At 52.2% G+C, this 21,696-nt stretch overlaps 11 protein-coding genes across 11 annotated transcripts; 5 read left to right on the forward strand and 6 right to left on the reverse strand.

Annotated features, from left to right (window-relative positions):
• Positions 1-462: 462 nt before the first annotated feature.
• Positions 463-2,331, reverse strand: T310_5404 (PB1 domain protein; the record flags this gene model as incomplete). The annotated part of the gene is made up of 5 exons (XM_013471718.1): positions 463-483; positions 567-1,673; positions 1,725-2,060; positions 2,116-2,265; positions 2,317-2,331. 5 exons carry the CDS (start codon positions 2,329-2,331, stop codon positions 463-465), a joined length of 1,629 nt encoding a protein of 542 aa, XP_013327172.1.
• Positions 2,332-3,536: 1,205 nt separating this feature from the next.
• T310_5405 (Superoxide dismutase Cu-Zn) lies at positions 3,537-4,785 on the reverse strand (the record flags this gene model as incomplete). Its single annotated transcript, XM_013471719.1, has 3 exons — positions 3,537-3,719; positions 4,027-4,164; positions 4,435-4,785. The coding sequence occupies 3 exons, from the start codon at positions 4,783-4,785 to the stop codon at positions 3,537-3,539; spliced, it is 672 nt and encodes a 223-aa protein (XP_013327173.1).
• An 827-nt stretch (positions 4,786-5,612) lies between these two features.
• On the forward strand, positions 5,613-7,210 carry T310_5406 ([RNA-polymerase]-subunit kinase; the record flags this gene model as incomplete). Its single annotated transcript, XM_013471720.1, has 3 exons — positions 5,613-6,151; positions 6,283-6,697; positions 6,758-7,210. The coding sequence occupies 3 exons, from the start codon at positions 5,613-5,615 to the stop codon at positions 7,208-7,210; spliced, it is 1,407 nt and encodes a 468-aa protein (XP_013327174.1).
• Positions 7,211-8,257: 1,047 nt separating this feature from the next.
• T310_5407 (uncharacterized protein) lies at positions 8,258-9,399 on the forward strand (the record flags this gene model as incomplete). Its single annotated transcript, XM_013471721.1, has 4 exons — positions 8,258-8,306; positions 8,372-8,517; positions 8,594-8,974; positions 9,037-9,399. The coding sequence occupies 4 exons, from the start codon at positions 8,258-8,260 to the stop codon at positions 9,397-9,399; spliced, it is 939 nt and encodes a 312-aa protein (XP_013327175.1).
• A 683-nt stretch (positions 9,400-10,082) lies between these two features.
• Positions 10,083-11,960, forward strand: T310_5408 (uncharacterized protein; the record flags this gene model as incomplete). Its single annotated transcript, XM_013471722.1, has 4 exons — positions 10,083-10,280; positions 10,368-10,640; positions 10,730-10,934; positions 10,993-11,960. The coding sequence occupies 4 exons, from the start codon at positions 10,083-10,085 to the stop codon at positions 11,958-11,960; spliced, it is 1,644 nt and encodes a 547-aa protein (XP_013327176.1).
• Positions 11,961-12,578: 618 nt separating this feature from the next.
• T310_5409 (uncharacterized protein) lies at positions 12,579-13,091 on the reverse strand (the record flags this gene model as incomplete). Its single annotated transcript, XM_013471723.1, has 2 exons — positions 12,579-12,889; positions 12,977-13,091. The coding sequence occupies 2 exons, from the start codon at positions 13,089-13,091 to the stop codon at positions 12,579-12,581; spliced, it is 426 nt and encodes a 141-aa protein (XP_013327177.1).
• A 414-nt stretch (positions 13,092-13,505) lies between these two features.
• T310_5410 (uncharacterized protein) lies at positions 13,506-14,294 on the forward strand (the record flags this gene model as incomplete). The annotated part of the gene is made up of 1 exon (XM_013471724.1): positions 13,506-14,294. One exon carries the CDS (start codon positions 13,506-13,508, stop codon positions 14,292-14,294), a length of 789 nt encoding a protein of 262 aa, XP_013327178.1.
• A 447-nt stretch (positions 14,295-14,741) lies between these two features.
• Positions 14,742-16,168, reverse strand: T310_5411 (uncharacterized protein; the record flags this gene model as incomplete). The annotated part of the gene is made up of 3 exons (XM_013471725.1): positions 14,742-15,815; positions 15,898-15,913; positions 16,032-16,168. The coding sequence occupies 3 exons, from the start codon at positions 16,166-16,168 to the stop codon at positions 14,742-14,744; spliced, it is 1,227 nt and encodes a 408-aa protein (XP_013327179.1).
• Positions 16,169-16,703: 535 nt separating this feature from the next.
• On the reverse strand, positions 16,704-18,419 carry T310_5412 (Glucose-6-phosphate isomerase; the record flags this gene model as incomplete). Its single annotated transcript, XM_013471726.1, has 2 exons — positions 16,704-17,865; positions 17,920-18,419. 2 exons carry the CDS (start codon positions 18,417-18,419, stop codon positions 16,704-16,706), a joined length of 1,662 nt encoding a protein of 553 aa, XP_013327180.1.
• Positions 18,420-19,392: 973 nt separating this feature from the next.
• T310_5413 (uncharacterized protein) lies at positions 19,393-20,421 on the reverse strand (the record flags this gene model as incomplete). The annotated part of the gene is made up of 3 exons (XM_013471727.1): positions 19,393-19,539; positions 19,595-19,898; positions 19,964-20,421. The coding sequence occupies 3 exons, from the start codon at positions 20,419-20,421 to the stop codon at positions 19,393-19,395; spliced, it is 909 nt and encodes a 302-aa protein (XP_013327181.1).
• Positions 20,422-21,177: 756 nt separating this feature from the next.
• T310_5414 (uncharacterized protein) lies at positions 21,178-21,696 on the forward strand (the record flags this gene model as incomplete). Its single annotated transcript, XM_013471728.1, has 3 exons — positions 21,178-21,196; positions 21,257-21,319; positions 21,376-21,696. Coding segments are annotated over 3 exons (403 nt in total), but the record flags the coding sequence as incomplete, so codon positions are not given.

The raw sequence follows: 21,696 nt of genomic DNA on the forward strand, positions 1-21,696 counted from the left end.
GCGAGACCCCGGCACCTTGCCAGTCAGGTCGATCGATTCGAATTGTAAGTCAGACAACGTCGTTATCAGTCGTCTGCCAGTGCTGCCGGGCTCATAACCTCTCGGCGTAAGGCTGCCGAGAGCTCAGTGGGGAAATAGATGAAGTCTATCTAGGCATAGAAGATCAATATATTATTGCTCCCTCTGGGGAAGAAAAAGAAGAACTGACTAGGAGCCGGCGTTGAGGTCGGCTCTAAATCTGCGTGGCCGGTTTGGCGGTCACGTGGTAACTGACAGCTGATTGGTCAGACCTGGCAGCTGCCTGAATGCCGTATGGGTCAGGCACCAACATCAATCAATTAATGGTTGCATGCACGCCCATCTTTCCCAACTCCGACGCTCGTCCAAATCAGATGCAAAAATTCCAATCAACCAAAACCGGGGTATTAGAAGAAAAAAAAAGTAGTCGACGTCGATCTATATTTATTTTTCTTCGACCCAGATCTGCAAGTTGCGTTAGCTTGTTTTTCATTCACAAGAATATAGAGCTCCAGGGGAAAGAGATAGCTAGGGAAAGGGATAGATACCTCCATCTTCCCCATGTCATTCTGCTCCCTCCTGGCCGCATCTCTGGCCAAACTCAACAGCAAATCCAGGTCATCCTGATCGGCCATGGTGATCATATCGCCCTCGTCGCGCATCCGGATCCGCAGCCGACCCCGGAAGCCGAATTTCTCCCGGATTCGCCCCTCAAACTCGCCAAAGTCGATGTCCGCCCCGATCATGATATACCGCGTGTCGTCCTGCGCGTGCACTTTGACGCGGAACTTGCGGATCTCGCGACTGCGGGACATTGCCCGTCGTGACTGTGCGCGTGACGTCGGTGCGACCATCATCTCGAATTCCCCGTCTTCTACAGGGTCGTCCTCGTACGCGTCGCTCACGTATTCTTTCTCCTCGTCGATATACCGCGGCTGATTACGGACCCCTCGGCCGGTGCCGTTGGAGCGAGGGCTGGTATACATGTCGTACACATCATCCGCATAGGCATCCTCGCTGACGATGGCAAACCCGCTGTCGCTCATTCCCCGTCTAGATCCCGGCTCCCGATACTGTCGCAGTCTTCCCACATCACGGGCACGCGCGTTGGAATACTGGCGCGTAGGTGGTCCGCGAGTCTCAGACGCGGCCCTCGTCCTCCCAATCCTCGATTGTTCCATGGAAGGCATATCCCCACCGGTTCGACCGTTTGTCCTTGCACCGGGCCGGTCGAGGTCAAGCTGCGGTGGCCTCCCAGATCGCACGGACGCTGCACGCTGTGTCATACCACCACTATTCCCAGCCGAACCGTTCCCGCCGATGTTGATCGGCTTGTCCGACTCTGGCGGTGGTGTCGGAGGAAACGTATTGCGGCCGATGGGTGGTTCAGATTGCTGTCGACTTCGACTGGTCAGATTCTTTTGTACTAGGTTGGTTGCTGCATAGGATATATTTTCGGCGGGCCGATCGTCCTTAGCCTCTTGGGCCATTGCTTTCTTCAATTCAGATCCCTGGAAGCCGGTAAAGGCGTTGTTTCGGTCAGACGCCGCCACGAGCCGGGCTTTGCCAAGGTAATCTTTGGTCTTGAGATTCTTGACTTTGGCCTCGTTCGGCCGGTAAACCACGCCAACGGGAATTGAGAAAACCGTGTAACCCTAGTGCATGTCAGTATGAGTCAAGATGGTGACGCCAATCGGCTGACATACCTCTGCTCTCTCCCGGATGGCCTCGTCAATCACATCGTGGTCGGGTGTGACTTTCTCTTTCGCAGAATACTCTAGATCTTGCATGCCCGGCTCCATCTGTTGGAGGTAGATATAACAGAGACCGCGGTTGAAGAGGACCTCGCAGGAGTATAGACGGAATTTCAACCCCAGCTGCTCATAGTCGATGGACGTGTTTCCTCTGAGATAGAGTAATGTGTCGTTGAAGTTGGCCAGCGCCTCCTCAAAATCCCCCAGGAGAAAGTTCGACACGCCCTCTTGGAAGTAGGCCACTGCGAGATAGTTATCCAGGCTGATGGCACGTTGGTAGTAGTCCACCTACGTACGCTTGATTAGCATGACCGCCGTCGCGAAAGTGACGAATTTCACATACCGCTTTCTCATGTTCACCCAATGTCGCATAAATCACGCCAATATTGAATAAGATTTTGGATGTGTCGGCAATATTTTCAAAGACTTTGATCGCTTCCTCGAACTCATTGTTGTCGTAATGAGCGAGGGCCTGCACCCACGTCTCGATTTCCTATTCACGGTTAGCATGGTGATAATTTTCCATGCCCAGCGATTGACGAACCTGTTTCAATGACATGGCGACCGGTACGCTGCTGGGATACTCTTTCCTGGCCGGGATTTCCACACAACCTGCTCACGACCGACGGGAACGAGAGGATATATACTGTCCGGAGCGTTGCGCCAGCCAGGCGGCTAAATAATAAGAATGCAGGCGATCTGGTGGGCTGATTGGCGTGTGATGGACGGTAATGCTGCAGTTAGTTGGAGGCGGGACTCGAATAGTGCGGGGCCTCATGCAGGATAAAAATAAGCCATGAGTCTAGCGGATGACAGTATAAAAGCAAGTCAGGAATGACGCAGCAGGTGTGAATATCGAGGATGATCGCGAAGAGAACAAGTTATACGCTGCCGGTGCGGTATTATTGGGCTTAAAAGTTGATTTTCTTGGAGGACAACGACGTAGTACACCGCAGCACTGATGTGTCTCCTTACAAGGATCGTAAGCCAGCGAAGCAAGAGAACGTCTGTTCTATTTCCAGAACCAACAACAATCCCAAAAGGAATGAAAGGTCGCGGGCCAGCCGACGAGAGAGATCTCAGCCCAGTTCAACAACAAGAGCGAACGGACGGAAAGAAGCCGCGCAAACGAGAGCAGAGTCGAAGGAGGAGGAAGCGCCGATGACAACTTTGTAAATCTAGCTGGCCAGCCGCAGGACCCCTGGATATGTACTGCCCATACAAAAATAACAGGAACAAGCCAAGACGCAACCTCATGCAGAGGATCTGACCTCTGACTGGATATCACCGCCAGCGTTCCACAGTCACCTCTGTTGGAGGGATCTGTGACTTGCCAAGTGGAGACAAGGAGCAGATCTGGTAGACGACCATGGCCATGAGGCCCGAATGCCGACATGATCGGACATCGATCTGGCTAGTGGACTGAATGATCATGCCACCAGGTCTCTCAACCCTGGTAGCGCCTTCCGTTCTCGTCTTCGCCGGGGAGGAAGATGTTGAGGGGCTGCGACCAGGATCATTCTGCAATCTGAGCCTGTCATTCGAGGAGAGAACACAGGCCCAAGGACACTAAAGCGAGCTGGCGGCGGTTGAAACAAGGCTGCAGGCGGTGGTTGGCCTGCGGGCGTCGATGGGCAGTCTCTCCAGCGAGCTCCCCGCACAGCCGGCACTCACTAAAACGCCGTCATCACACCGTATCGCGAGACTAGTATATCTTCAGCACGCACGTTCTCACATGCGGCTAGGCTTTTGATGTGAATCATTTCAATCAGAAGCTGTCGAGAGCAGAGGCCTAGTTACGGTGAACGCTGACTCGGGATCGAGTACGAGCAGTACGAGTATAGACAAATCTGTAACCGGACCAAGAAACGGAGCCCCAGCCACGGCGCTTCTGAACCCCTCGTCGTTTGAGAGTGATCCCCAACGCTCTGCACTTTCAGCCTCCCACTGGGAGACTAGGTATCATCATTGTCAGAGGTATGGGGATATTAAGCAGCCAAAAAAAAATAATTATCCAAGCGACCACGTGCTGATCTACTGCGCTGCTTTGACCAGTATAATTGACCGCCCCAAGCACGAAGGGCAAAACGCTCGCCAATATCGGTGGCACTGCCGAGAGCCCTATTGCTTCAATACATTGTCGATCGTCTGTTTCTCTGTGTCCTACACTCTAGTCAAACTGCTTTTCAGCCAGTAATTGCTTAATGAAAACAGGGCTTAGGTTAGATCGAGCGTTTACCCGAGTACTCCTTACAGAGTACTCCGTGTAGCGTGCTGGATATAAGAATTTAAGCATAATATCTGTAACAGGGGTACTCGAAATTGACATCAAATCTCGTTTTGCAGACCAGATGCCCAGAACATAACCACAACTACCCCTATCCCCTTCCCTCTATAGATGCTAATCAGATACAGTAGCATTCAAAGACATCATCGCCCGTACATCGTCTTAAGAAAAACGATTCATGAAGCTGCCGGGTATCGCGAATGGCGGCTGGAAATCAGCCGTCTATGCTGAAGGATTGCGTCTAGGCCTCCTACCGCGCCGGCGCCAGTCCACGGTCTGACCCGCTTCAGCTCTTTTCCTTTTCCTTCATAGCATGCCCTTGCTGACCTGCTCCTTTCGCTCCTCCCACACATTCTTGCCCGAGCACGAGCATACCATCTTATCATTGTCCCACACGCCGGCGCTGCGGGCGATAACTCCGACAATCGTGTCGGGGTCATCCTTGCGGAACGGACCTTCCTTGCTCTTGGAGACGACCATGCTTCGGCCGATCATCTCCCACACGGCGACAGGCTGGTCGAGGAAGACATTCCCCTTGCCCTTCTCATTGACGTCCACCGTCCCAAACACGCCTCGTGGCTCCTGTCGACCAAACACTTTGTTCTTCAGCGCCTCCCAGATGCCCCCGGTCGAGGCAGCTCCCTCCGAGATATCTCCGGTCTCTCGCACGGTGGCCCAATAGCGCCCTGGAGATAGTCCGTTGATCGTCAGATCCACGAGGGTCATGTTGGAAGAAACTTGAACCATGCGAGCCAGGCCGCGAATCTTGTTGGGAACAGTGGTTGAGTGCGTTTCGAGGATGCATACTGCAGCACCTATTCCCATGCGCCACTGTAATTAGCCTGGGCCGAGCCAAGCACAATGATCCGTTGCCAATGACTCACTGTTTGAAGTGCCACTTCCCCGAAGAATTGCATCTCGCCCCGTCTCTTGAATCGCGGTTACGATCGAGCTTGGAGCCGCCGTCCCCTCGACGAGCACGAGCTGGTCCTTTACTCTTGCTTCAACTTTGTTGATCCCTAGCTTCGAGTCAACCCTCTGCGATTCGCATAGCAAAAGCGTTAGGGAAATTACCTGGGAGTTTATGGATAGACTCAGATATGTCCTTGGCGCAGTCCTCGCAGGTCATCGGGACCGCGAATGTCGTCTGTTCTGATGTTAGTAATAATGCGGGGATATTCTGCGGAAGAACACTCGGAGAACCGACCTGAAAGGGCTCGATCATGGCGGCGGGAGATCCTCAGTAACTGGAGACAAAAGTATTCAACCTATAGTACAGATCTGTATACTATCGCACCTGTTGAATGAAAGGAGGAAGGATGGGAACATTCCATGTTCTTCTCCCCAGAGGTGGGGTTTGCTTTGAAATCGGAGGACGCCTCGGCGCGGCCAGCCATGTCGTCTTCCGAGCGGGAGACTGAACTCATCCTCCCGATAGCGTCATCAAAATAATAGATCCGTTCCGAGGAGATCTCTCCGTCCGCATAGCTGTCACTCTCCCTTCCCATCCACGTCCGACCTGAGGATCGCTTTCAGTCTCTCGACGCGAAAAGATGTCCGCCCCAGTCAAGTCCAGATGGGCAGAAGAGGACCCCGAAGAAGAGGCGGCCATTGCGCAGCGGAAACGCGAAAAGGAGGAAAAGAAACGCGCCAAGGCTGAGAAACAGCGCAAGCTCGAAGAAGCTCAAGCGCAACAAGCGTCTGCACAGCAGGAAGCCAGCCGCGCGGCCAATGGTGATGCAGAGAGGCCGGCGAAGCGTCGTCGACTCTCCGATGAATCGCGGACGCCTGCTGAAGTTGCTGAGGCCAAGCGTGCAGCTCTGCTGCGCTTTCCAGCGCCCGAATTGGGACCTTGTCGGCACGTCGACAACTACGAGAGGCTGAACCACATCGAAGAGGGCTCGTACGGACTGGTTTCGAGGGCCAAGGATGTGGTTACGGGCGAAATCGTCGCGCTCAAGAAACTTAAGATCGAAAACTCGCTCGACGGGTTCCCCGTCACCGGCCTGCGAGAGATCCAGACCCTCCAGCGAGCGAGGCACCCGAACATCGTTAACCTGCGCGAAATTGTGATGGGAAACAATATGGACGAGTGAGTCTCCTGGTACCCCGTTTCTCGACTGTTTCCCCCGAAACCCCTGAAAAGTTTCGGATGCAGGAGATCATTAACCATGTGGCCGGGGGCGCATTTTGCTCCTCACCGCGCCGGCGTACTATTTATAGGGTCTATCTGGTCATGGACTTCCTCGAGCATGATTTGAAAACGCTGCTGGAAGATATGCGCGAGCCGTTCCTCCCTTCAGAGATCAAGACCTTACTCCTTCAGATTCTTTCTGCGACCGAATTCCTGCATTCGCACTGGATCCTGCACCGCGATCTGAAGACATCGAACCTGTTGATGAACAATCGCGGAGAGATCAAGATCGCAGATTTCGGGATGGCCAGGTACTACGGAGACCCGCCGCCGAAGCTGACACAGCTCGTCGTGACGTTGTGGTACCGATCCCCTGAGCTGTTGCTCGGGGCGGAGAAGTATGGGCCAGAAATCGATATGTGGAGTATTGGCTGTATCTTCGGCGAGCTCCTCACGAACGAGCCGTTGTTCCAGGGGAAGAATGAAGTTGACCAACTATCAAAGGTAAATGACTTCATCATCTACTTATGCTTGTTGGAATTTCTTACTGATTTTTTTTTTCAGATATTCGCCGTCACCGGTCCACCAACGCAGCAAACATGGCCGTCCTTCCGCTCTCTCCCCAACGCCAAATCCCTCCGTCTCCCACCCAGTACCTCATCGACAACCTCTGGCTCTGGTCCTCCATTGCTTCCTCGCTCCAAATTCCCCTACCTCACCAACGCCGGCTTGACGCTTCTCTCCTCCCTATTGGCATTGAATCCAGCTTCTCGTCCCACGGCCGCAGAGTGCCTCCGGCACCCTTACTTCCGGGAAGACCCGCGACCAAAAGCGAAGGAGATGTTCCCTACCTTCCCCTCCAAAGCGGGTATGGAGAGGCGGCGACGACGGGCAACCCCAGAAGCCCCGAAACACGGCGAGGAAGCGCCGCGGCTGGATTTTGCTGGCGTCTTTGGTGGCGCTCCCGGCGGGGATGCTGGAGAGGCTGGGGCTGGGTTCACACTGAGACTTGGTTGACCGGGCTGTGTGCAGTTTCTAGCCATTACGGTCTTGAAAGGAAATTGGTTTCTTTGGTGGTTGTGTATATGATTAATCTCCTCTGTGGACTTACTGGAAGATACCACTATATACGAGGGTCAAGGGTTTTGGTCGATTAAAATGGACGTACTTTTGTGCTAATGCTGTATTAAACAAGCCTTGCAGGTTCCGCTTTGCCAGACTGGTTTGATGAGAAAATTACCTGGTCCATGTCAAGGACTTTCTACGGAGTGCTATGCTCTCCAGGCGGGCTTCCCACCTATATACCCTGCTCATATGCAGCATGTTCACTTAATTTTGTAAAAGCACATGACAGTGTGCAACAACTGAAGTTAATGTTCTTACAGTAGAGGTGAAGGTGATGATGCTAGATTTGTCATAAAAGATGGCATCTCCAGCAAGTGGATTGCAGTTTAGAAGAAGCAAATAGTCATTGTCTCAATTACTTCACGTATCTGACTGCCGTCTTCTGAGCATTTGATGGCGAAAGAGTAAGAGAAAAGTCATCAGTGACTGACAACACAACAAGATTACATTGTCGCGTCAAGCAACTTCACGTCTGATCCTGATAGAAAGTAGCACAGCTTTATTTAGTCAGTAGTCTTGAGAAGTTTGAAAGAGCCAATGGAGTGACTAATAATCTTCGCATACTGTAGTCGTGCAAGTGACGCTGCAGCAATAGAACAATACAGAATATGAGACACTATTGTCATCTGAATGCTTGGTTCTGTCAGTTTGATTGGCAAATCTTTCTTTGGTTTGGGACGAGTGACTGCTTTCAGTGACTTGAGCTGATGATGTCGACCTGCGCGCGGCCCACTTTATCTCCGACGTGAGAGCGCGACATGAGCTTCGCCGAGCTGCAAACCTCAGCAAAGCTCGTGTCAAAGACCCCCCAGCATTTTTCTTCATCCTTAAACAAGCACTTTCCTTGGTCAAAAGATTCTATCATAGTCAATCTGGGGTTGAAACTGTTATTGTTACTGCACTTTGTGAGCTGAACCCCCCTGCGCAGCCTCCTCAGTAATGGCGGCTGGCAAGGAAGCTGTGTCCTTTGATGCGATAATCCAAGCCGGTAAGTGCTCTCCACCCCCGCATCCAAATAGCAGGGCTCTTCTAACTATTGACTTCGTGGAAAAGAACGCCAGAAGAGAAAAAACGAGGCTCTTGCCAATGAAATTCTAACCAAGAACCGAAGAGTCAGCGCTCCTGGGTCTGGTGTGGGAAACCGAAAGCAGGCTGCTGCCCCTGGAGGAAGCCTTGCGAGCAGGATTGGGGTAGCTAAGGTAACAATCACCCTGTGGCTTGATCTCCCTGTCTTGAGAGCTCAGAAAACTAACATTATATATTTTCTACCACCAGCGTTTCGCATCGACTTCGTCCAAGCCAGCGCTCACGGCTGTACGCTCCCACCTCTCCTCGCGCTCGACTTCTGCGAACGCGCGCCGCGCACGTGAGGATCGCCTGCTAGAAGCGATCAACCCGGAGAATGGACAAGCACAAATTCGCGACAACGACGTCGGTATCACCATCAAGGGGGCAAGCTCAGGGCCCTTTATTGTGGTGGGGAGCAACTTTGCGCCAGGAACCACCGCTGCTGATATTCAGACCGCTCTGGAACCCGTCGCTGGAGAAATCGTAAGCTGTCGGATTACTTCGCAGTATCCTATTGTTACGGCCGAAATAGCATGTGCAGAGAGATCGGGCGCCGAGAACGTTGTTGCCAAGTTCCACAATCAAAAGGTACGGCATTGCTCAGGATGCCAGTCAGGTTATTCTATTTCTATGGCTAACCATGGTGACAGGCGGATGGTAGAATTCTTTCAATGCGCTTGAAAACCGCCGGCACTTTCAACCCTCCCACAGGTCCTCGCGCTTTATCGAATTCTCAGACTCCATACGATGGATTAAGGGAGCAAGCAGATCGCGAGCGCAGGGAGAACCGCCGAGCGGACCCTCAGATCCAGGACGGCACTTATGGTTTCGACGAGCAAAATGGCCAGCCGTTTGACAAAAACGGCAGAGGCAATGCACGATTCAACAACCGGAGAGAGAACGGCCCTGCCAGAGGAAAAGGGGCACGCGAACAGCAGGAAACTGGTCTGTACAGCGACGAGATGATGGTTGATGCTCCTGCGCAGGGCTCCCGCAGAGGCCGTTTCCGATAAACCAGTTGTTTCTTATTCTCAAAAGTTACTTGATGTGTATCCATAAGGAATATCTTTATTGGCTTGTCGACACATTCACAGGCTGATTTTTTTTCCCCTGGTTTCTCACCTCGATTTGTGTACTATCACGTAATACAATTGTTGGGAAGATAGACTGGGTTAGTGTTAAGGTATGTACTGTACTGTACTAGGGTTGGAAAACACAGCAAAATAGAAAAAAAAATTGAAACGACAAAAAATGTTACGACTCGTGTTCTCTCTTGACTTGCATGGAATGGCAGAATCAGTCCTGATACAGCGATATGTTTGGCTTGAGAGATTCTCAGGATTGCATACGATTTATACTGGGATTGATATCACGTGAACAGATTTATGCGGAGCGGAGGTTGCGGAGTTTTGCTCTGTTGCGGAGAAAGAATAGTTGTTGCTGTACAGTAGAAAACAGAATCAATTCAAATCAGTCATTATTATTGAACAGGGTCTCGTCTCATCTTTCCTAATTTTCAGTATTCTCTTTCTCTCACTCACACACACTTTTTTTTTTACTCGAAGGTTTTCATAATACATGCACCGCTAATTGCTGATTGCTATCAATCGCGCAATTGTTCAGAGTGCAGCTACATACCTAGCTCCCCCATCCCGCAGATAATAGCCGCACAGGAAGAGGGCAATAATAAAACAACATGATGAGCAATGGCGCGAAACGGACGGTGATACAACTGGCCAGGAATTATCGTCTGTCTTCTTCATCTTTATCCTCTTCTCGAATAGCGCAATCGGGCTTTCGGCGGCGATGTCTGTCGACGTCAACACCAGCATCAACATCAGAGAAGAGGGAATGGTCGACACCGCTCGCGAAAACGTTAGCTGAGGCGATCAAGGTATGTCGAACAGAGCGCACGAGAGTCTCGCAGATTATTTATTTAGTTGCTTGCTTGCTTACTGACTGATTGATCGTCGTCGAACAGACAACAGGTCCCATCTCCATCGCCGCATTCATGCGTCAAGTCCTCACCAACCCCGATGGCGGATACTACACGAGCACGCGCGAAAGCCGTGGCGGCGATGTTTTCGGCAAGAAAGGCGACTTCGTCACCTCGCCGGAGATCACGCAGGTTTTTGGCGAGCTCATCGGCATCTGGACGGTCGCGGAGTGGATGGCGCAGGGGCGGCCGAGCAGCGGGGTGGAGTTGATCGAGGTTGGGCCCGGGAAGGGGACGTTGATGGATGATATGTTGCGTGTAAGTGGTCTCTATACGAAGAGTGCTGCTGCGGCTGCTCTGTTGTATGTGCATGGTTGCCAACCTGCGAATTTATTTGGTTATTACAGACGTTTCGAAAGTTCAAGAATTTCGCCTCCAGCATCGATGCCGTCTACCTCGTCGAAGCCAGTGCGTCACTCCGAGAGGTACAGAAGCAGCTCTTGTGCGGTGCAGATGTGGCCCTGGAGGAGACAGACATCGGACACAAGAGCGTCAGCAAGCATCTCGGTGTGCCGATAATATGGGTGGAGGATATCCGACTGTTACCTCATAGTAAGTTTTCGCTTCTGCTCGACTAATAATAGCTGCAATTCTTACTGTCTATGTATAGACGACAAAACCCCGTTTATATTCGCACACGAGTTCTTTGATGCCCTGCCTATCCATGCCTTCCAATCGGTCGCTCCCTCACCAGCATCCAACAACCCTCAACAAGAGATTATGACCCCAACCGGTCCTGCGCCCTTACATCAACCGCTGCAGAAGAAGCCTTCAGAAACGACGCCGCAGTGGCGGGAACTGATGGTCTCGCTGAACCCGAAGGCAGTAGTGGAGAACAAGAAGGACGAGCCGGAGTTTCAACTGTCTCTCGCCAAGGCCTCCACGCCGTCGTCCCTCGTCATACCGGAGATATCGGCGCGGTACAAGGCGCTCAAGTCGCAGCCGGGATCGATCATCGAGGTCAGCCCCGAGAGTCGCATCTACGCCGCTGACTTCGCTCGTCGGATCGGTGGGTTCTCTCCCAGCGCTAACACGAGCACGGGAACGAGCACGAGGGCAGGTACTGCTGCTGCTGCTGCTACTACTACTGCCGCAGGAGTGAAGCCTGTCTCACCAGCAGCCAGCCCGTCTGGTTCAACAAGAAAAACCAAGCCGTCCGGGGCTGCTCTGATCCTGGACTATGGCACCGCCTCCACCGTCCCCGTCAACTCGCTGCGCGGGATCCGGCAACATACCAAGATCTCCCCGTTCGCGTTTCCAGGCCAAGTCGACGTGAGCGCAGACGTAGACTTCACGAGTCTCGCGGAGGCGGCTATCGAAGCGAGCGAAGGCGTCGAGGTCCACGGACCAGTCGAACAGGCCGACTTCCTGCGCGCGATGGGGATTGCGGAGCGAGCGGAACAACTGCTCAAGGAGACCAAAAACGAGGAAAAGCGAAAGACGCTGGAAAGCGGGTGGAAGAGACTTGTTGACAGGGGGCCTAATGGTATGGGTAAGATATATAAAGCCATGGCCATCATCCCTGAGAACGGCGGTCGGAGAAGGCCAGTAGGGTTTGGGGGGAGTGTCGAGGGATGAACATGAAGATGTCTCTTGCCGGAAGGAGAATGGATTCCTTTAAAAAATAAATATGTATAATAGTGTACAGTATATACATGTACAACATATCATGCAATCAGCCTGTTTGATTCTATTTTTCGAAGGGTATCTAGCTATCTATCGTATCCCAACGTCGTATCCCAAGTTCCCCATATCCGTCCGACCAGAGTAACCATGAGACAAACACGTAAGAATCACAAGAATCTTGCATGATGAAAGAGCCATGTGTTTTTTTTCCCCTTTTTTTTGGTGACCGACGTCGTTGTGGGTATGGTATGGTCTGGTATGTATGTATGTATGTACTGTATGAATAACCATCGAGTCATTGTTATAATCCGGAAAGGCAGCGAGATCTCTTCATCCGAAGAGGACATTCTCCGATTGGGTGGGTTATCGATAGTCGAAAAGGCCGAAATTTTCGAGTCAGGCGTCCGCTGGCGTGGTAGGTATGTATGTACGGAGTATATACCAAGGGTATGTATCATCGTGATAAAAAAAGACACTTACCCGGCGCTGCTGGTCCTCCAGTCCGAACACTGTAAGAACAACGCCAGATCCGATCCGATCGAAAAAAAAATGAAAGTAAAAGGAGGCTCCTCAGTACTCTCTCCATATATCTTCCTCATACGCCTCCGTCAACCGGGTATCTTTGCCGTACTTTTCCTGCCACCGCACGAACCCGCCCTCGAGCACGAAGACCTCCTGCTTCTTGCTCTCTTCGGCGCCGAGCATGCGCTCTCGCTCGCGCGCGTACCGCAGGGCCGCCGACGGACCGCGCTGCTGGCTGAGGGTGCAGTGGAACACCACCTTCTCCTTGTCCTTGAGCGTGCGCACCAGTTCGGGCATGCGGTAGTCGAGCGTGGAGCTGGGGACCCATGTCGAGGAATAGATGTGGCCGCCGACGTGATCTAAAAAAAAAATCAAAAATGCACGTTAGAGATGAATTGCCCCTCCCCAAAAAGAAAAAAAAAGTTCTGATAGAAAGAGCTCCTTACCGGAATCTCGAACGTCGATGATGGCCAGTTTGTTCGAAGCACTGGTCGACAACAGCAGCGAGGACAAGACGTCTCGACTCATGCGGGGAAGCGTTGCGATAGTGATGGAGGACATGATGATGGGCGGCGGGCAGCGTCAAATTCAATTCAATTGCTCTTGAAAGGAGATTGTCTTTCGAGCAGCAGCCAAACGAGAATAAACCTTCAAACCTGAAATACTGTCTCAGAACCGAAAAGGAGGTTTCGACGAGTTCTGCTGGCTGGAATTGGGAGGGGCGATCATAATTAATGAATAATTGCTAGTCATGCCCGACCCAGCCCTACTACCCCAACTCTCACGTGACGCAGAGATTTCCAACCGCCGAAGCTTTCCCGATGCGAAGGTCCGTCCGAACTCCGCAAAAGCCATCCACGACCTACAAAGTCTGTACGCACGTTATCTCAGTCGAATGAGAAGAAAAATCTAGCGGATGACCTGAAGGAAACATATTCGAGGTATCTGCAGTTAATTGAGTTCTGTCGGCCCGCGATGGCGGCGCACACCCTGGCTCGGTGTCTCCGTACGACACCGTCCTCCGCTTCTCTGCTGTTCACTCGACCGTCTACTCGTGTTTCCGTGCCTCAATTGTCGAGTCCCATCCGTGGACCGGTTTCCCGTCTCCAGTCGACCCGACATTATTCTTCGCAGAGCGGCGCTCCGAGCGAGAAGCCTGCAGAGGCATCTTCATCTCCTAGCGAACAGACGTCGACCAACAACAACACGCCCACGAACAACACCAACAACAACGCTCAAACTTCTCCTCCCACAAAGTCTAAACCAAACACTACTGCCACCACCGCCTCAAAACCAGACGCCAGCCTGGCCAGCTTCGACCAGATCTTCAAGAAACTCGAGATCGGCAAGCGCGATGTCGCCAAGACGACCAAGGCGATGCAGGACTCGCAGAACAAGGAGACCCCGACGAGCAGCCGCGAGCCGTTCGATCCCGCAGGGCTGTCCCGCGCCGTCGGCCTGGCCGCAGAGACGGACAACTACCGGTCGCCGATTCGGCGGGTCGAGCTGAAGCTGGGGCCGGAGCTGGGACGGCAGGTCAACGTCGAGCCGGACAGGGGCATCGACGTCGCGACGGCCATCCGCAACCTGCACATCAACTGCTCTGCCAACCGCGTGCGCGCCCAGGCCAACGCCCAGCGGTTCCACGTCCGGAGGGGCCAGCGCCGCAAGGACATCCGGCGCGAGCGCTGGAGGAGGCTGTTCAAGTTCTCGTTTGATCAGACCGTCGCCAAGGTTCAGCGGATGAGGGCGCAGGGGTGGTAGTCTGCAGTCTGCAGTGAGTCAGAATAGATCTTTCCTTGAGCAAGGCTGGGCTGGATAGCATGGCATAGATGGAGTCTGATCTGATTTGACCTGACCTGATCTGATGATGATGCTTGTCTTGCGTTGTGTGTCATGTATAATATAATAAAAAGGCATACATTTGCTCATGTATTATCATGTATTAGATTGAATTGGACTTTTTTTTCTTCTCCCTTCTTCCCTCTTCTCATCGTGTATCGCGTGTATCTACTTGGGCTTGATTTTTACTATTTCCACGCAGACAGGGAGAGAGAAGGAGAGCATAAGTGTGCATGCGAATTAAACAAAGAATTGTATTTATACAAAGTACAACTACGTAGGGAAGGAACATATCCAACATCCAATATATACACAATAATTAGATTAAGGCATATATACGAACTTGAGCCGACAGGACATTGATTTCAATCAATCTTTCTTGCCATATCCCGCTCCGAATCCTCCATATCCTCCTCCTCCTGCTGCTCCTACTGCAACACTACTGCCATTACTACCTCCTCCCCCAAAGGGACTCGCAGCAGGGATATTCCCCTGCGAAAACCCTCCGTAACCGTTGAGCCTTCCGCTATTCCCGTACGTGACGCCGCTGCCGCTCCCGTTGCGACGGGAGTGGTTGCTTCCGCCGTACATGGGACGGCCGAGGATGCCCTCTCCTTTCCATCCACCGCTGCCGCCGTGTCGTATACGACGCTCCCAGTATGACGCAGCGAGAGCGCCGATTCCAGCAGCCATGATGAAGAAGATCAGTTTAGAGAAGAACGCGGCAAACGAGGACGAGGACGAAGACGAGGCCGGGGTCGTCCAGCCTAGGCTGTCCGCGCCAGCGACCCAGTTGACTCGGAATCGGAAGGTAAGCGGCTCGCCGCGGATGACTTTCGATCCGTGACCGGCCGTCCATGGATTCCGGGCGTTTTCGATCAGAGCGGCATCCTCGTCCGCCGCCTTTCTGCTGTTGCTGCTGCTACTGTCTTGGCTGTGGAGTTCGGGCACCGAATACGCAGTTCCCGCAACGACATATCCCGGCGTGGTTGTTGCTCTCTTCGATTTCTTCCGCGGAGACTCCACAGAGCTGATCTGGTGCACAATCACATTCATGTCCGTCCAGATATGCAGGTGACTGCGCTGAAGCGTGCCCTGCAGGGCGATGGTCAGAGGCGTGTATGGCGGGCCACTGTCACCAGCACTGCCATCGCTATTGATGTCGACAATGTCGTATTCCTTTCCCGCTGCTGAACTGCTAGAAACATGTTTGCTTCCCGCATCAAGAGTGGAAGACGGACTGAGCGGACCGGTGGGCACACGACATGTCAACGGCGCATCTGAGTGCACGTAGTATTCGAACAAGTGGTAGAGTGTGTCCGGAAGGGCGTCGATGGTGCAGGTGATGGTCTCGGAGACGCCATAGTGCAGGGCGAGCGGGAGGGAAGTTTCGTTGCAGGTTGGGAAGGGGATATATTGCAGTCGCCCGAGCTTGTCTTCAATCTGGGAAAAAGAAGAGTGGTCAGCCAAAAAGATCTACAATATGGCGATCTTGCAAGTAACGGTGGTAGTCGTTATTGCATACGTGTTCACCAGACTCTCTATCGGACAAATAAAGCAGTTAGCAATAAGCGCGAACGATAAGAAGAGAAAAAAAATTGATGATCACCACTCGAAAACAGCAGCGACCAGCTCAGAGGAGACGGGATGATAACTCACATCGTCCGATTCAAACAGCTGACAGGCACCGGCTGCCCATACCGATATCCGCCCTCGTCGCGTGAGGGATTCTTCCCCACTGCCAAATGGCCGAGCAGCAATAACAATGACCAGGAAGATGCAGGAAGAAACATCATCTTTGGACGTCGTCGCGCGGCGGCGGTGGCAGCAGCAGCAGCATTCTTTGCTTCGGCCCTCGAGACTCCACAATAGAACAATGAGCCTCGCTGGGCGAGATCTCTGACTTGGGACGGACGTAAATAACAAAATACTAAGAGTGTTTCTGCGGAGAAATTAGTCCAATTGCGGCCCCGGACAACCCCTGGTCCACTCTGGCCAGCCGACCAATGATACACGACTCGGTCTGCCCACTCTCCGAATACGGCGATATCAAGCATCAGCATTCAATAAAACAATGATCACAATATCAGAGACTACAATTGAGAAATAAGGTCAAGGGCATCTTAGACGACATGTCAGATAACCTCACAAGCCATGTTTCTATCTGGTCGTGTCTATCCTTATCAATCCTCTAACAGATAATTGAAAGATAAACGCAGTTCTTTTGAACGTTGAATTGTTTTTCATTAGATAATACTACTATCGACGTCTAAATAAAAATCAACCGTGATGACTTAATGAATCTGTTGACTCGTTAGGAAATGATTTGGCCTACGCCAAGTTGGCCTTCTTCTTGAAGGCCGAGATAAGGCCGCTGGTGGACGCATCGTGGTCGCCGCCAGCACCCGGCGTCTCGAGCTCCTTCTGGATCTTCTTGGCCAGGACCTTGCCCAGCTCCACTCCCCACTGGTCGAACGAGTTGATGTTCCACACCGCGCCCTCGGTGAAAGTCAGGTGTTCGTAGAAGGCAATGAGGGCACCCAGGGTTGCGGGAGTGATCTTCTGGGCCAGGATCGAGGTCGTTGGCCGGTTTCCAAGGAAGGTCTTGTGGGCGACCAGCTCGTCCGGCGCGCCTTCCGCCTTGACTTGCTCCGGAGTCTTACCGATCATCAAGGCCTCCGACTGGGCAAGGAAGTTGGACGCCAGCATGCGCTGGTGCTTGCCACCATCCACCGGGTTGTGGGATTCGGCAGCTAGGATGAAGTCGGCGGGAATGAGCTTCGTTCCCTGGTGGAGCAGCTGGAAGAAGCTGTGCTGCGCGTTGGTGGCGGGCTCACCAAACAAGATCGGGCCAGTAGTGTACTTGACATAATCGCCAGAGCGGGTGATCGCTTTGCCGTTGCTCTCCATGGACAGCTGCTGGAGGTAGGCCGGGAAGCGGTGCAGGTACTGGTCAAATGGACACACCAGGCGAGTCTGGGCTCCAAAGAAGTCACTGTACCAGACACTCAGCAGACCGGCGATGACAGGAATGTTCTGTTCCAGAGGGGCCTCGCGGAAGTGCTTGTCCATGGCGTGGGCACCGGCGAGGAACTGGTGGAAGTTGTCGTAGCCGATGTAGAGGGCCACCGAGAGACCGATGGCACTCCACACGGAGTAGCGACCACCGACCCAGGATTCAAACTCAAACATGTTCTTCTTGTCGATTCCAAACTTGGTGACCTCGGCCTCGTTGGTCGACAGAGCAACAAAGTGCTTCGCAATGGCCGACTCGTCCTTGGCCTTCTCCAGGAACCACTTCTTGGCCGTGTTGGCATTCGTAATAGTCTCGGCGGTGGTGAACGTCTTGGACGCGATCAGGAAGAGGGTGGTCTCGGGATCCGACTCCTTCAGGGCTTCCGCGATGTGGGTTCCGTCAATGTTGGAGACGAAGTGCATGGTCAGGTTGCGGTCGGCGTACGCCTTGAGGGCTTCCGTGACCATCACAGGGCCCCTAAATCGACCAATTAGCTCTATTTGTCGGAAATGCATTAATATGACAACTTACAGGTCCGAGCCACCGATACCGATGTTGATGATGGTCTTTATCCGCTTGCCAGTGTAACCCTTCCACTCACCGCTCCTCACCTGCTCGGAGAACACCTTCATGTGCTCGAGCACCGTGTTGACGCCCTCAACGACGCTCTTTCCGTCCACCTGCATGGGCTCATTGCTAACGTTCCGCAGAGCGACGTGGTAGACAGCGCGGTTTTCGGTAAAGTTGATGTGCTCGCCCTTGAACATGGCATCGCGGAGCTCCTCCACATTCGCCTCCTTGGCCAGTTTAACCAGGAGGTCCAGAGTCTCATCCGTGATAAAGTTCTTGGAGAAATCGAAGAGAATCTCCGTGTTGTCGACCGGGTTGACAAACGTGCGGCTGAACTTCTCGAAGCGCTGGGGGTCCTTGGCGAAGCATTCCTTCAGGACAATGTTGCGGCCCACGGTGTTGTGGTGCTCCTGGAGGGCCTTCCAGGCATCGAGGTCGGTCGCCTGCTTGAAACCGGGCATTGTGGCAGTCGAGAAGGAAGAATGAATTTCTTTAAGAATTGCCGTTGCGTCAGTGCGGGGCAGATGCAGCTGGCAACAAAACCAGAGGGAGGGCGGTGCGATTGAAACGGACACGGATGCAATTGCTTACCAGAGAAGAGTATTTCAGCGGAGGGTAATTTTACTCCGATCAGGATAGGGATGGAGAAGAGAGCGAGGACGGGGGATACGGGTATTGGCGGTCGGGTATTGTATGAATGTCGTCAGGGCATCCCCAACCCTCACCGAGGGGCACCGTGGGGCAGCGGCCACTGGGGCCGGAGCACTGTCGTTCAGGATAACAATGACTAAGCAGTCCGTCCGTTGCCGGGCCTTCTCCGGTCTCGATCAATTCTAGAGAGACGTTTGTGCTCCACAGGCGGAATTTCTCCACCGTACCAGGTTCTGTGATTTGGATTGTATTCCAGGGGCGGTTAATTATTTATTTATCCGGTAATGCTTCTTTTCTTTCCTTTTTTTCTGGTCTGCGTCGACAAGCATGGAAGCCATGGACTGAAATTAGCCTGAAGGGTAGGGATCAAGAGCTGAGTAATGGTTAGTAAGTATTACAAACCAAGTCCAAGGAACGATAATGATGAGACTCATCTCGAACTCTCATTTTCATGTCAAATACGGGAAATTCGATTCTCTTACTCGTAGCTATAACAGTAAGGGTGGGCAGATGCATAGTCCTTGTTCAATTGCTTTACTATAGCTGCCTCACCCATAAGATACATAGATAAACAATGGGCCCTTCCCATTCTAAGGAGGCGTGAGAATATAATGATCAGTGGATGGTAATGGGCAACTAGCGGCTAAAGCTGCTGCAGACACAAATGGAAGCAAGTCAAACTTGATTTCTTGACAAACACTGCATCTTCTGACCCGCTTTTATACGTCTTGGGTCTATAAGGCAACTCTGGTGACATTTATTCCTTCAGCGGACGGCTCAGCATCACTCGCAAGAATAAGTCCCAGGGCGCGCTGTCCTTTCTTTCAAAACTAAAAAAAGATCCGATTGTCTGATCATCAAGTTTCCACCATCCATACAAACGTAGAACAGCCGTCCATGCTGAGGGCCCAAGAGAGAGACCATTAAGACCTAGCAGGATGGTCAAGTTAGCTGTGGATGTAAAGAGACTGGGTAGAGTACCTACTGGAAATCTCTCTTCTTTCTCGAATTCCAGTTGTCGGGGGAGAAGCTCTTCTCCGTCCTCATCGACCTTGGGTTGGTTGGCACGATTTCGCATTGCTGCGATGATCGGGGCTAGCACTCCAAGTAACATGGAACCATCTTTGCCATTGCAAGATTGCACTGTCATAAGAATAACATGAGGGTGAACGAGCATGTCATTCTCCATCTCATATTCTAACACCAGTGTAGTGGCCCAGTACTGCTTGTGGTGCTCGGGAATATAGCCATCCAATCCTCTAATCACGGACAGAAGAGGGTTCGGGAGGCTATATAAATGTTGTTAGATACTATTGTCGCAGGAGAAGGGGAAAGGGGATATAAGGATACTAACCTGACTGAAGTCATCTTGCACTTTTCAACAAGGGTTTGTGGTACATCAATCCTTGGAAAACCAAAGACCAGAGCCTTAAGGTACTGAGAGACCTCTCTTGCACAGTGCACAGGGGTCCAATAACCACGATCAAACTCTTCAGGGTCTGTAGGGGGGTTGTAGTCTCGAAATTGCATGTGTTCTTCTTGTTCTCGGGCATTACCGATCGCCTCCACGTCCACGGGATGGCGTTCAAGTACTTCAGCGGGGGGTGGATGAAAAAGAATAGGCGGTTTTAGACTCAGGTTCGCACGTTCATCGTCAAGTCTCTCAAAGTCACACTGGATACGCTGGATTTGATGTTTCTTAAGGGCCTCATCAGTTACCTCATCCTCCCGCAACAGGGCGATGTCTCGCTCATGAACCACCTCCTCCCACAGGGTATCCAGCCTGAGACGAGGTGTGTCGTGTTGACACATTTGACATCTTACTCCTTTGACTTTTGCGATGCTTTGGGGGACTTCGGCACTGAGGGCTTTCGTTCTCTTCAGCTCAGAGATTTTATTGACAATAATAATAAGAGAGAATTAGAACCAATTTTGGATCGTGGACCTTATTGGATTTAAGCGGGAGATGCAATTTCTTCATTATCAATGACATATTCCCACTTTACTGGACTCTAGGCAGAAGGAAGTGAGTCGTATTTAGACCTCGTCGAAACTCGTTTTACCAAAAAACGTCCATGACTGGGTTTTGGGCATCCAAAACCTACAGGCAGATTTTTAATCCTAGGGCCTGACGTAAAATCTACCACAGATACCCAGAAGAAAAAATTAAAAACGTTTTAAAAAGGCAAAATCTTATATTGAAGTCGAGAAGATATACTTCAGTTGCCAAGATAGCGCACGGACCACTTCCGTTCTGGGAGAGCATTAAATCCGTTCAGCACGCCGATCAGTTCTATCTATCATCATCCTCCATGCTCCCACAGCTCCTCACCCCACCCGTCTTCTAACCGTGCTTCGTGGTGGTTGGTAATCGGACTGTGTCTTCTACAAGGATTTGGGACCCGTGTTTTTGTGCGACTGCTCTGGTGATTCTATTGAGCTCGACTAGCTGCACGCGTGCACAGTACTTGGCCATCTCTCTTTCAATTCTCTCTGCACCGTTTATCGTCCTTCTCGACTGCGCTAGTCGAACTTTGACTGGCAGGTTCTCACATCGAGTCCGTCACTATGTACAATCCTTACCAACGTGAGTTCCACTTTCCTTCTGTCCGCTGGGATTTCTGTCGCTGACTTTTTCTCTCCATAGCTCCTCATCTCTATGGCCGACCTCCAGAGTTTGGCGGCTACCCAGGTGCGCCTCCGGGCATGCGTAAGTATATATTTTCGTTTTCATCTATTTACATCAAGTCTAACATTTTCCTTTAGCCCCCCCACCCGGCATGTCTGCACCTGGAACCGGCCCTCCTCCAGGCGTGCAGCAAGCGAATGCGCAGCAGCCAGGTCGTCCCGCGGGCTTTCCTCCCAACTTCCAACCGCCCCCGAACATGCCGAATATAAATTTTAACGCACCTGTCATTCGACTGGGCACGTCTGGTCCGACAAAGTCTGCCACGCCTGAGGGAAAGGAGCGAGGTGCGGAGACTGCTGGTCGCCGCGCAGGCGTAGGAGCCGGCAATACGGAGTCGCAGCGTCAGAGTGCGCGCGATGCGATGATGCAACTGCAGCCGCGACGAAGGATGAAATCCT

The sequence above is a fragment of the Rasamsonia emersonii genome (assembly GCF_000968595.1).
Source record: "Rasamsonia emersonii CBS 393.64 chromosome Unknown ctg1118621760278, whole genome shotgun sequence".
NCBI classification, from domain to species: Eukaryota; Fungi; Ascomycota; class Eurotiomycetes; order Eurotiales; family Trichocomaceae; genus Rasamsonia; species Rasamsonia emersonii.